This window comes from Rhinatrema bivittatum, chromosome 8 (genome assembly GCF_901001135.1).
Source record: "Rhinatrema bivittatum chromosome 8, aRhiBiv1.1, whole genome shotgun sequence".
In the NCBI taxonomy this organism is placed as follows: Eukaryota; Metazoa; Chordata; class Amphibia; order Gymnophiona; family Rhinatrematidae; genus Rhinatrema; species Rhinatrema bivittatum.
In genome coordinates, this window is record NC_042622.1 from 240,088,026 (window position 1) to 240,100,540 (window position 12,515).

Below are 12,515 nucleotides of genomic sequence, written 5' to 3' on the forward strand. Positions count from 1 at the left end.
TTTGGTTTCAGCGGTGACCCAATGGTGGGTTCGGCCGCCTTGAAGGATGTCCAAGATAGGAAATTGGAGATTCAGTTGAAGTTTGAGGTCTCGGCTCTCTCTGAGCGGCATTCTGTAGTAGCCTCTTGCAGTGGGCCTGTCTGCGTTGGGTGCAGAAGACGCAGGAGAAGGAGTTGGCATTTTCAGCCAAAGCCAAGCAGGCAGTCCGTCTAGAATCGGGGGTGGCCTATGTGGTGGATGCGCTGTTCAATCTTGTCAGGACTTCCGCCAGGAATATGGTTGCCGCAGTTGTAGTGCGGAACTGTTGTGGCTGCGTAATTGGTCGGCTGACGTGCGGTCGAAGTCACAACTGTGTAATTTTCACTTTAAAGGAAAATTTCTATTTGGGGAAGATCTTGAGCAATTGATGAAGTACTTGGGAGAGTTGAAGGAGAACTAGTTGCCAGAGAATAAGAAGCCCTGCAAGAAGACATTTCCACCTTGTTTGCTCTTGGGATGTGAGGAGATTTCATTCCAATAGGAGCTCTTCCTCTTCCTCGCAGAAACAAGCAGGAAGGCAGCAGTCCTTTCGAGGAGTATATAGACCTTCTCGAGATCGTTCCGGTCATTTGAGGCCAAGCTGCTCCACTCTTCGGTTGAGGCCATCAGGGGGTGAGTAACCCTGTTTTACAAGGAGTGGACCAAGATCACCGCAGATCAATGGGTGCTGGAGTTGATAAGAGACCGCTGTTCCTTAGACTTTTCACGTCCGGTCAGAGAGGCGTACGTAGTGTCCCATTGCACATCCCACGTCAGGCAGGAGGCGGTGCAAGAAACGGTGCAGCGATTGCAAAGTCTCGACGCCATAGTACCAGTTCCCTGTACGTACCCGGATCAGTCCAGACTACTGGGTTTTTACTTCCTTCCAGCAGATGGAGACAGAGAAAAACTTTGAGAGCGTCCTCTCTTAACTTGGTGAGACTCCTCAGTATTTCTCTGTCTCCAGCAGATGGCTTGAATCAGAATCGCAGGTGCAAAACCTGCGATTCTGATTCAAGCACAAATAAATTAGGATAGAAATTGGTGGAGTCTCCCAGAGAGTTGGTGAGGTCCTGGGTACTATCCCCTCTGGTTGTAGGCATCTTCGGACGAGCAGGGGTTGGGAACCCTGGGCTTTCTACTGTGGTCGGTCGGTGGGGGATAGCTGGTGGTCTGGCTTCTTACTCCCTTTATAGCTATCATCTGGTTTTAGCTGTCACCGTTTTCAGGGAAGTCCTTCTGTTTTGTGATTGTTTTTAAAGTTAAAAAAAAAAAGCAAGAGGGGAGTTCCCTGGTTTTTCTTCTCGGCGACAGCGGGTAAAGCAGAGGAATCCCTGCTACTGTTTGGGGGGTATTTTTGTTCTTGGGCCGACTGACGATCCTGCACGGCTTCTCTTCTTCCCCTCAGCCATGCCACGATCCGGCTGGTGCGATCGCTGTGGCGATAGGCTTACCCTTGGTCTTTTGGGAACATGCAGCAGGTGCATCTCCGGCAGAAGGGAGAGTTCTAGTGCGGCCGCAGCAGCGATTCTTGTGCAGCGCAGCGCTGGGAGGCTACTCGCTGGCCCGAGGCTCCGGAGGACCCGTTCCCGGTCAGCACGGGAACGGCGGCCATCTTAGATTCTTTTTGCGCCGCGGAGGCCCTCTCCCCGGCCGAATTGAGCCCTGTGGGAGCCCGGACACCTGGTAGGGGCCCCCCAATGCAGATTCTGACCCTTTAGAGTGCACGTAAGCGGAACACCCACTGTTTTCCCCTCAATTTATTGTTTTGATGCACCAAGCCTTTTTGGCTAGTACAGGGGCAAGCGGGGGGCTTCTCCTTTTCAGGAGCCTACAGCCCCACCGTGCAAGGTTCCTAGGAGAGATGTGTCGTGGGTGGAGATGCGGATTCGTCGGGTGCAGGTCCCGGGGTAGCGGCCTTCTCCCAGGGAATCTGTCTCTGATTCAGATCAAGGGGAAGGGCCGGTGGCTCCCCTCCCTCCTTTGGATGACCCGGTGCCATGGCGGACCATGACCCGAAGGTGGGCCGGTTATTCCAGAAGGATGAATTGGCGCCTTTAATTCCCCACGTTCTGGCTGAGCTGGGGATCGTGGACCCTCCAGCGGCTCCAAGTTCAGGCACGGTGGACCCCGTTTTAGCGGGGTTGTGCGGTCCTGCTTTCCCGCTACATGACATGCTTCGGCAGATGATCCTCCGGGAGTGGAATTCCCCTGAAACAGGTCTCAAGGTTAGCCGGGCTATGAACAAATTGTATCCCTTGCCTGAGGACGTCCTGGAGCTCTTGCACAGCCCTAAGGTGGACACTTCAGTCTCTGCGATTACGAAAAGGACGACTATTCCAGTAGCGGGAGCAACGGCTCTGAAGGATTTGCAGGACCACAAGCTAGAGGGCTACCTCAAAAGGATTTTTGAGGTCTCGGCACTGGGCATTCGTGCCACAGTGTGCAGCAGCTACATGCTCCGGGCGAGCTTGCGAAGGGTCCAACAGCTGCAGAGTGCCAAGGATCTTGAGCCGGCGGAGGCGAAAAAGGCTGAGTATTTGGAGGCAGCGGTCGTGTATGGCTCGGATGCCCTCTATGACCTTCTCCGCTCGTCCTCGCGTATGATGGTCTCTGTGGTTTCAGCGCGATGTCTGTTATGGCTGCAGAATTGGTCTGCGGATGTCTCCTCTAAGTTGCAGTTGGGGGCTCTTCCCTTTAAGGGCGGGTTCCTGTTTGGAGAAGATCTGGAACAGCTCATCAAGAACTTGGGCAAGAATAAAGTCCACAAGCTGCCAGAGGACAGACCGAGGGGCCTGCACTTTCGGGGCCAGAGGCGTTTTTGCCAGAGTAGGGCTCAGAACTTGGGCTACAGGCAAGCCTCGGGGAGGTTTCAGTCCTGGTCCTCAACTTATCGTGGCCGGCGTGCTCCCCGGGACGGATCTGGTCTGGCTACCGCGAGCGGCAAGACCTCCCAATGAAGCGAGGCCAGCCCACTCCGCGGATCTCAGGATAGGGGGACGGCTGTCACTCTTCCTGCAGGAGTGGGTCCATATCACGTCGGATCGGTGAGTTCTTTCTGTGATAGAGCACTGTGTTACGTGTTAGAATTTGCTCACCCATTCGAACCCTGTACCTAGTGTCTCCTTGCTGTTCCCCAGCAAAGCAGTTGGCAGTACCCCAGATCCTGACACGCCTCCAAAGTCTAGGGGCTATCGTACCAGTTCCACCGGCAGAACAAAGAAGGGGGCGTTATTCCATTATTTTGTCTTCCCCTAAAGGAAGGAACGTTTCGTCCAATTCTGGACCTAAAGAAGGTTAACCTAGCCCTCAAGGTGCCCCGGTTCCACATAGAGATACTCCGGTCGGTCAATGTGGCGGTGCAAAAGGGCGAGTACCTGGTGTCTCTGGACCTGACAGAGGCCTACCTACACATAGGCATTCTGAGCGACCACCAGAAATTCCTCAGGTTTATGATCCTTGGACAGCATTTTCAATTTTGTGCCCTACCGTTTGGCCTAGCCATGGTGCCAAGGACTTACCAAGATAATGGTGGTGGTAGCGGCTTTTCTGAGAAAGGAGGGAGTGCTCGTGCATCCTTACCTGGACGTCTGGCTCATTCGGGCAAAATCTGCGGACCTGTGCTCATGGGTGGGTAGACAGGGTCTTGAGCCACCTACAATCCTTAGGTTGAGTGGTCAACTTCTCCAAGAGCCACCTAGTCCCTTCCCAGGTACTGGAGTTTTTGGGGCCCATTTCGACACCCAGTTGGCAAAGTCTTCCTTTCCGGAGAAAGATGCATCAAATTGCATGGTCAGGTGCAGTCTCTGATGCGGTCTTCGGTGCCCAGAGTTTGGGACTACTTACAAGTTCTGGGTTCCATGGCTTCAACCTTGGAATTGGTTCCATGGGCTTTCGCAAGCAGCCTTGTTATCCCATTGGAACCCACTGTCGTCGGAGTTCTATCTTCCATTACCACTTCCAGAAGTTGCCAGGGCCAGCCTCTCGTGGTGGCTAGTGCAGCTGCATTTGGAGCATGGGGTGGTCCTGGAAATCCCCCACTGGATGGTAGTGACGACCGATGCCAGCCTTTCCGGCTGGGGAGTAGTCTCAGGATCAAGCAGCACAGGGCCCGTGGTCTCCGGAGGAGTCATCATGGTCAATCAACCGCCTCGAGATGCGAGCCGTTCGAATAGTTCTCGAGTTCTTCCTTCCCCTGCTGCATCATCAGGCAGTTCGAGTCCTGTCAGACAATGCGACAACGGTGGCTTATATCAACAAGCAAGGGGGAACAAAAAGTCGTCCCGTAGCCATAGAGGCGAACCTATCGATGTCCTGGGCAGAACAACATCTATACAGATTGGCGTCACACATTGTGGGGATGGCGAATGTACAAGCAGGTTTCCTCAGTCATCATCAGCTGGACCCAGGAAAATGGGAGCTCTCCGACGCAATGCTTCTGATCTCTTGCTGGTGGGGCACACCTCACGTGGATCTCATGGCAACCCGAGCAAATGCCAAGGCAGCCCACTTTTTCAGTCACAGGAGAGATCACGCGGCGGAAGGAGTCGATGCTCTGGTAGTTACCTGGCCGTCCAACGTGTTCCTGTATGTCTTTCCCCTGTGGCCGCTCATGGGAAAAGTCTTAAGGAGGATCGAATTTCATCCCGGACGTGTCATTCTCATAGCTCCAGAGTGGCCGCGCCATCCGTGGTGTGCAGATCTCGTGAACTTGTGTCTGGAAGGACCTCTATGGTTGTCTCATTTACCGAATCTACTACGACAAGGTCCCATATTTTTCAATCAGGCAGCTCACTTCTGTCTTGCAGCCTGGCTTTTGAAAGGCAAAGGTTGCGAAGAAGGGGATATCAAGAGGAGGTAATCTCTACTCTACTGAGGGCTCGGAAGACTTCTACCTCCATGGCCTATGTGCGGGTTTGGAAGATTTTTGAGTTCTGGTGTGAGGCTCAAGAGGAGAACCCTCTGAAGGCTTCGGTTACCCTGATTCTTTCTTTTCTTCAAGATGGGCTTCAGAAGGTTTGTCCTTTAATTCCCTTAAGGCCCAACTCTTCGCTTTGGGATGTCTGCATGGACGGAATCAGGGTTCTTGTCTAGCAACTCACCCGGATGTTACACGTTTTCTTCGCAGAGTAAAGCATCTTTGTCCTCCAACTCGACAGCTCTGTCCCTCCTGGAATTTGAACTTGGTTCTCCGGGCTCTGTGTGATGCACCGTTCAAGCCCATTAAGAGAGCTACCTTGAAGGACCTCACATTGAAGGTGGTATTTCTGGTGGCCATCTGTTCAGCCAGGAGAATTTCTGAGCTTCAGGCTTTATCCTGTAGGGAGCCTTTCCTGCACATTTCGGACTCTGGAGTTTTGATTCGGGCAGTTCCATCTTTTTTGCCAAAGGTGGTTTCAGCTTTTCACCTGAATCAGTCGGTGGAGCTTCCAGCCTTTACGGTTGTGGAGTTGTCGGATCCTCATTCTAGAGAATTGAAGCGACTGGATGTCAGATGGGCTTTATTGCACTATTTGGAGTCTACTAACGAATTCTGTTTATCGGACCATCTGTTTGTCTTATGGCATGGCCCGAAGAAGGGACAAAAAGCATCTAAGACTACTTTTGCTCTTTGGTTAAAGGAAGCGATAACTTCAGCTTATATCTACCAAGGTCGCTCAGTTCCAGAAGGACTGAAAGCTCATTCTACGCGGGCACAGGCGGCCTCTTGGGTGGAATGCCAGATGGTCTCTCCACAAGAAATCTGCAGAGCAGCTACCTGGAAGACCTTACACACGTTCGCTCGACACTACCGTTTAGATGTCCATCAGGCGGATGCCAGCAGTTTTGGTGCCAGTGTCGTTTGAGCGGGACTTTCACAATCCCACCCCGTTTAGAAGTAGCTTAGGTACATCCCAGCAGTCTGGACTGATCCGGGTACGTACAGGGAAAGGAAAATTGGTTCTTGCATGCTAATTTTTGTTCCTGTAGTACCACGGATCAGTCCAGACGCCTGCCTGTTGAAGGTTGTTGGGGGTAGAGGAAGAGTCCGCTTGAACTTGTGTATGTCTGTTATGGTCTTTCCTGAAGAATGGTGTAGACTTGTCCTATTTGGTCCTCATTTGTTTAAGGCTCATTTTTTTTGGTCTATTTTTAAAGTTCTGTGTTTTCACCCTCTGCTCATTAAGGGGCTTAACGTTAGGTTAATTAATGAATGTTTTGAAATATAATGTTCTTTCTGCTTGGGTATGAGTAAATACTGAGGAATAGCAGGTGTCTCACCAGGTTAAGAGAAGGTGCTCTCAGAGTTTTTCTTTGTCTCCATCTGCTGGAAGGGAGGCAAAACCCAGCAGTCTGGACTGATCCATGGTACTACAGGAACGAAAATTAGCAGTAAAAACCAATTTTCCTTTCCCCTGCAGGAGCAGGGCCTAGGATGTTACTCTGTTTATTTCGTAGTTCTGAATAAGGAACTACATTCTTCGTAGTTCTGAAGAAGGAACTCTATCCAGCTCATCTTGGATCTGAAGATTAATGCGGCCTTGCAGGTGCCACATTTTTGCATGGAAACGTTATGAGTGGTCATAGCAGCTGTTTGCTTGATTTTGCTGTTTAGCTGTTTGCTACCTGCCACATCCCTATACGCCCAAATCATAAGAGATTTCTGCGGTTTATGGTGATGGGGGAACATTATCAATTTCAGGCTCTGCCCTTCGGATTGGCAACAATGCCATGGACTTTCACGAAGGTGATGGTAGTAGTTGCCGCGGCGCTCAGGAGAAGAAGGGATTCTGGTTCATCCATACTTGGACGATTGGCTCATTCGGGCAAAGTTGGAGTTGGAATGGCATTATTTGGTGCAGCGAGTCAAGACTATTGAAGTCGCTGGGCTGGATAGTGAACCTGGCGAAGAACAATCTGGTCCTATCCCAGTCACTGGAATACCTAGGGGCTTTGCTCGATACTCGAATGGGCAAGGTTTTGGGAATGACAGCTACTACCTGGTGATTAATACCCTTATTCAATAAACATACAAACGGTTAATGCGACTCCAACATTGCTCTATGTTTCAATGGCAAGAGGAATTGTGGAAAAAAGGATTTGCATTCACAAAAAAGCGGAGGAGTAGCTTGCTTGTTGCGGCAGTTACTTCCCCAAACCAAATAAGCCTGATACTTTACTTTCAATGCATATCCAGCGTAGCTCTCTGCTTCAACGGCAGGGGGAATGAAGCTAAGAGAATTTACATTCAAACAACAACCAACAAGGACTGAATTAGTCTGGGTAAACAAATAAGTGTGGGTGTAGCTTGCTTGTTACGGCGGTTACTTCCCCTAACCAATTAAGCTTGATACTTCACTTTGATGCAGCTCCAGCACTGCTCTCTACATCAGTGGCGGGGATGGAAGGTAACTAGAACCAAAACGTTACCAATAAGGGCCAAGAGTAACAGAATAAGTATGAGAAAAAAATGTGTGAAAGCTTGCTGGGCTGACTGGATGGGCCGTTTAGTCGTCTTCTACCATCATTTCTATGTTTCTATGTTTTTATCACATCAGAAGGAGCTAGAGCTGGTGCCATGGGCATTTGCTAACATGCGGCCTCTGGAAAGGGCACTACCATTGGAGTCCACTCTCTGAGAAGTTTCAGCTTCTTTAGCCTCTCTGGGAATGTGCCAGGTCCAGTCTTTCTTGGTTGCTGCCGCGTCCCGAGCTGGAGATCTCGAACTAGGTGGTTGTGACCATGGATGCCAGCTTCAAGGGTTGGGGAGCAGTTTGCCAAGGTTGAACGGCTCAAGGCCGATGGTCAGTAAGGGAAGTATCCTGATTTGTCAATCAGTTGGAAATGAGAGCAGTCTGCAGGGCCCTGCTTGCGTTTCTTCCACAGGTGTGGGATTGAACAGTGAGAGTCTTCTCCAACAATTCGGTGTCATATATCAACTATCAGGGTGGGACAAGGAGTCCTAAGGTGGCTCAGGAAGTCCAGGAACTGTTCGTTTGGGCGGACAGTTACTTGGCAGGGGATAGCAGCGTCACATGTGGCCAGAGTGGACAATGTGCAGGTGGATTTTCTCAGCAGGCAGCATTTAGATCCAGGAGAATGGGAGATGTCCACGGAGGCCATGGATCTCATTCGAGCCAGATGGGGTACACCCCAGTTGGATCTGATGGCTTTGCAATTCAATGCCAAGGAGAGTTGGTTCTTCAGCCGGCAGATAGAGGTCGGTTTTGTTTCCTCCATGGCCCCTAGTGGAGAGAGTATTGAGATGCATAGAGTGGCATCCGGGAAGGGTGGTGGTGTTAGCTCTGGAGTGGCCACGATGCTCATGGTTTGCTGATCTGGTTCATCTCATGGTGGACAGACCCATCAGACTGCAAAGGTTGCACCAGGGACACATCTTCTCGGATCAGGCAGATTTCTTCTGTCTCGCGGCCTGACTTTTGATAGGCAATGATTGCACCTGAAAGGGTATTCGGAAGCGGTTTTTGCTATGATGTTGCAGGTCAGGAGGCCTTCCACCTCCCTGGCTTATGTCTGGGTTTGGAAGGTATTTGAGTCATGGTGTATAGAGGAAGGTCATGATCTTTTGCATGCGGAGATGTCACAGATCTTGCTTTTTTGCAGGCAGTTTGTCAAAAGGGCTGGCCTATAACTTGCTTCAGGTACAGGTAACAGTTTTGGGGTGCCTTCGAGGGTAGACTCAGGGGAGAATGCTTGCGGCACATCCAGATGTGATTCGTTTTCTAAAGGGTGCGAAACATTTACATCCTCCGTTCTGTCGGATGTGTCTACTTTGGAACCTTAATTTTGTCCTAGGGGTTCTATGTGGTTTTCCTTTCAAGCTATTGAGGCATGCCTCTCTGAAGGACTTAACTCTGAAGATAGTATTCTTGGTGGCGATATGTTTAACCAGGCGTATCTCGGAACTGCAAGTGCTGTTGTGCAGTGATCCTTTCTTGCGTATTTTGAACAATGGAGTATTGTTGCATAGGTTTCCTTCCTTTTTGCCGAAGGTGGTTTTCTCCTTTCATGCTAACCAGGCGGTTGAGCTTCCCGCGTTTTGTCATTTGATGGCAGAGGTGTTGTATGTGAGGGAACTACATTTATTGGATATTCGGACTGTTGCATTATTTTAAAGTCACTAATGAATTTCAGTGTTCAGATCTGTTTAGCGGGACAAAGAAAGGTTCTAAGGCAGGGGTCGGGAACCTTTTTGGCTGAGAGAGCCATGAACGCCACATATTTTAAAATGTAATTCCGTGAGAGCCATACTAACTACAACCCCCCACCCTCCTGACTCCCCCAAGACCTACCAAATTAATTTACTACAACCCCCTACTCTCCTGATGCCCCCAAGACCTGCCAAATTAATTTACTACAACCCCCCATCCTCCTAACCCCCCCCCCAGACCTGCCAAAAGTCCCTGGTGATCCAGCGGGGGTCCAGGGCTCGCAGACAAATCTTTAATAAAAAAGTAAAAATCTAACAAACCCCCCCACCCTCCTGACGCCCCCCAAGACCTCCAAAATTAATTTACTACAACCCCCACCCTCCTGACCCCCACAAGACCTGCCAAAAGTCCCTGGTGGTCCAGCGGGGGTCCGGGAGCGATCTTCTGGACTTGGGCTATCGGCTGCCAGTAGTCAAAATGGCGCCGATGGCCCTTTGCCCTCACTATGTCACTGGGGTCGACCAATGGCGGCGGTAGCCCCTGTGACATAGTAAGGGCAAAGGGCCGTTGACGCCATTTTGATTACTGGCAGCCGACGGCCCTTTGCCCTTACTATGTCACAGGGGCTACCGCCGCCATTGGTCGACCCCAGTGACATAGTGAGGGCAAAGGGCCATCGGTGCCATTTTGACTACTGGCAGCCGACAGCCCAAGTCCAGGAGATCGCTCCCGGACCGCTCCTGGACCCCCGTTGGACCACCAGGGACTTTTGGCAGGTCTTGGAGGGGTCAGGAGGGTGGGGGTTGTAGTAAATTAATTTGGGAGGTCTTGAGGGGCATCAGGAGGGTGGGGGATTTTGTTAGATTTTTACTTTTTTATTAAAGATTTGTCTGCAAGCCAGATGCAGCCATCAAAAGAGCCATATCTGGCTCCCGAGCCATAGGTTCCTGACCCCTGTTCTAAGGCATTGGTATCGCGTTGGCTGAAGGAGGCAATCTCGTCTGTGCATATCTGAAAGGGTCGCATGGTTCCGGAATGGGTGTGTGCCTACTCTACCAGGGCACAGGCAACATCCTGGGCGGAATGTCAGTTGGTTTCTCTCAGGAGCTCTGTCAGGCAGCGACATGGTCTTCACTCCACACTTTTACCAAGCATTACAGATTAGATGTGAGAGCCCCGGAGGAGGCTTCCTTTGGGGAAAGTGTGTTGCGTGTTGGTCTTTTGGACTCCAGCCCAATGTAGAGGACTTGGGTACATCCCACTTGTCTGGACCGATCTGGGGTATGTTCAGGAAAGGAAAACTGGTTCTTACCTGCTAATTTTCGTTCCTAGAATACCACAGATTGGTCCAGAAGCCCATCCCCATCGTTGTAAAAGACTGGGAGGATTCTGATTGTAAATAGTACAGATATGTTTCACCTTGTTTGGTTGAAAGTTTTCAGTTCCTTGTTTGGATGTAACGGTTCCAGATCAGGGAGTCCAATCTGGTTCCTGCTCATCTTGGAAGGAGGAGTTCTTTATTGTTGCCGGGTATCCATCTTGGCTTGGGTACGGTTTCAATACTGAGGACTGTAGGTGGCACTCTCTGTTATGGGCAGTGTCTCAGTGTTATGAGCAGTGTTTTTCTCTTGTCTCCATCTGCTGGTAGGGATGCAAAACCCACTTGTCTGGACTGATTTGTGGTATTCCAGGACTGAAAATTAGCAGGTAAGAACCAATTTTCCTATGTGGGCTATGATGTCTACTGTGGGTCCTTTAGAGCAGATGGCTCCAAGGATACCCTGGAGGAATTTTTATAACTAGAGCAATTAATATCCTAGCCTCCTCAAAGGAGTTATTTGCAAAGTTATGTACCTAAGAAGGCTTAAGACCTCTTCACAATTAGTTCTTGGTTTGAGATTCTTCTGAGTCCTGTGTCTGTGTTGTTTGCTTTCTACTCCCATTAATGAACATTGCTGTAGAAAGCATGGTTTCTGCAAGGTACTTTTAGCAAACATAGAGCCTACGCAAGTATGGTAATGTTTATTAAAGTCATTTTTGTTTGCCTTTGAGACGTCGTTATGGAATTGCCTGCCAGAATAATGATCTTCTGCTATTACTTCCTAGGTACGAAAGGTGGCTACAGTCAGTCTAGTAGCGCTTACACCCAGCCTCAGCCCCAGCGACAGGTCACAACAATAAAGCCAGTACAAACTGTGAGCTCCACGTCTTCATCATCAAATTACACTGTCTACCCAGCAGTGACAACTGTACAGCAGAATGCCCCCGTCGCCTCAGTCTCATCTTACACCCCCAACTCCTCCTACAATTCCACTTCTGCTTCCTACTCTGGTAAGGAAAGCCTCTTGGAAGTCAAAAACTTAGAATTTACTTTGTAGTCTATGACTTGTAAACCATTGTTTTTTTCCCCTTGTACTTCCAGGGTCAAATTACTCTAGTTATGATACCACAGCTTACTCAGCAGCAAGCACATATTACCATCCGCCACAACAGCAGCCACAACAGCAGCAGCAGCAACCACCACCACCACCTGCTCCACAACAGAAGTCAGTTGCACCTTCGTCATGGAGTAACACAGGGAATAGCACCAGCACTACCCCTGGCAGCAGTTTCAGCAAGAAACCTTCATTTCCAAACAAGCAGCTGAAACCCAAAGGACCTCCCAAGCAACCTCAGCTTCACTACTGTGACATCTGCAAAATCAGCTGTGCTGGTCCCCAGGTCAGTAATCTTTCCATTGTCACCCACCCTCAAACTTTCATCCAAGTTACCAGTATTATTTCCCTCCCTTGTCCCCCCCCCTCCCCCACACACAGGAAAAGAGAAAATTCTGGATAAATCATATTTGAGAGAGTGCCTTAGGACTCAAGGGCTAAATTTGACCAATAAAATTTATTATGATTAAGAAAAATGGCAGACCAGGAGCCTCCGCTGTCCATAGCAATATAGGGAAAATACTGATATACGTATGGCTTAAAAATGAGGCACATAAGTGCCCAAGACATTTAGATCATAGTGAATATGGCTGACTCATATCTGCTGTGTAGCAGTGTCAGGTGGGACAGCTGTGCAAGCAGATCAGACATTTTCAGCACTGAAAATTTAATAGCACTGCCAAAATCCTTGGTGAAGAATCATTATATGTTCTGTCTACTAATGGAAGAGCAGTTTTTTTATGATCTAGATGGGAATAAAGTGCCATGAATCCTTTTGTGGATTTGGCATTCATTTATTCAGTCCCAAAGTTGATTTGTTTTCTTGGATGGAGGTGCCTTTCATTCTTCCCATTACCATTCTGTTCACTAGTGGTTGTTAGCCCCTCATACAGTGACCTTTTTGTATTTA

At 49.6% G+C, this 12,515-nt stretch overlaps 1 protein-coding gene across 5 annotated transcripts in view; it reads left to right on the top strand.

Annotated features, from left to right (window-relative positions):
• Positions 1-12,515, top strand: part of ZFR2 (zinc finger RNA binding protein 2) — a 397,475-nt gene that overhangs the window by 147,136 nt on the left and 237,824 nt on the right. For all 5 annotated transcript variants that reach the window (XM_029614304.1, XM_029614303.1, XM_029614305.1 and 2 more), the window contains 2 exons: positions 11,277-11,501; positions 11,593-11,891. In XM_029614304.1, coding sequence (XP_029470164.1) covers positions 11,277-11,501; positions 11,593-11,891 — 524 coding nt within the window. The remainder of the gene's footprint in view (positions 1-11,276; positions 11,502-11,592; positions 11,892-12,515) is intronic.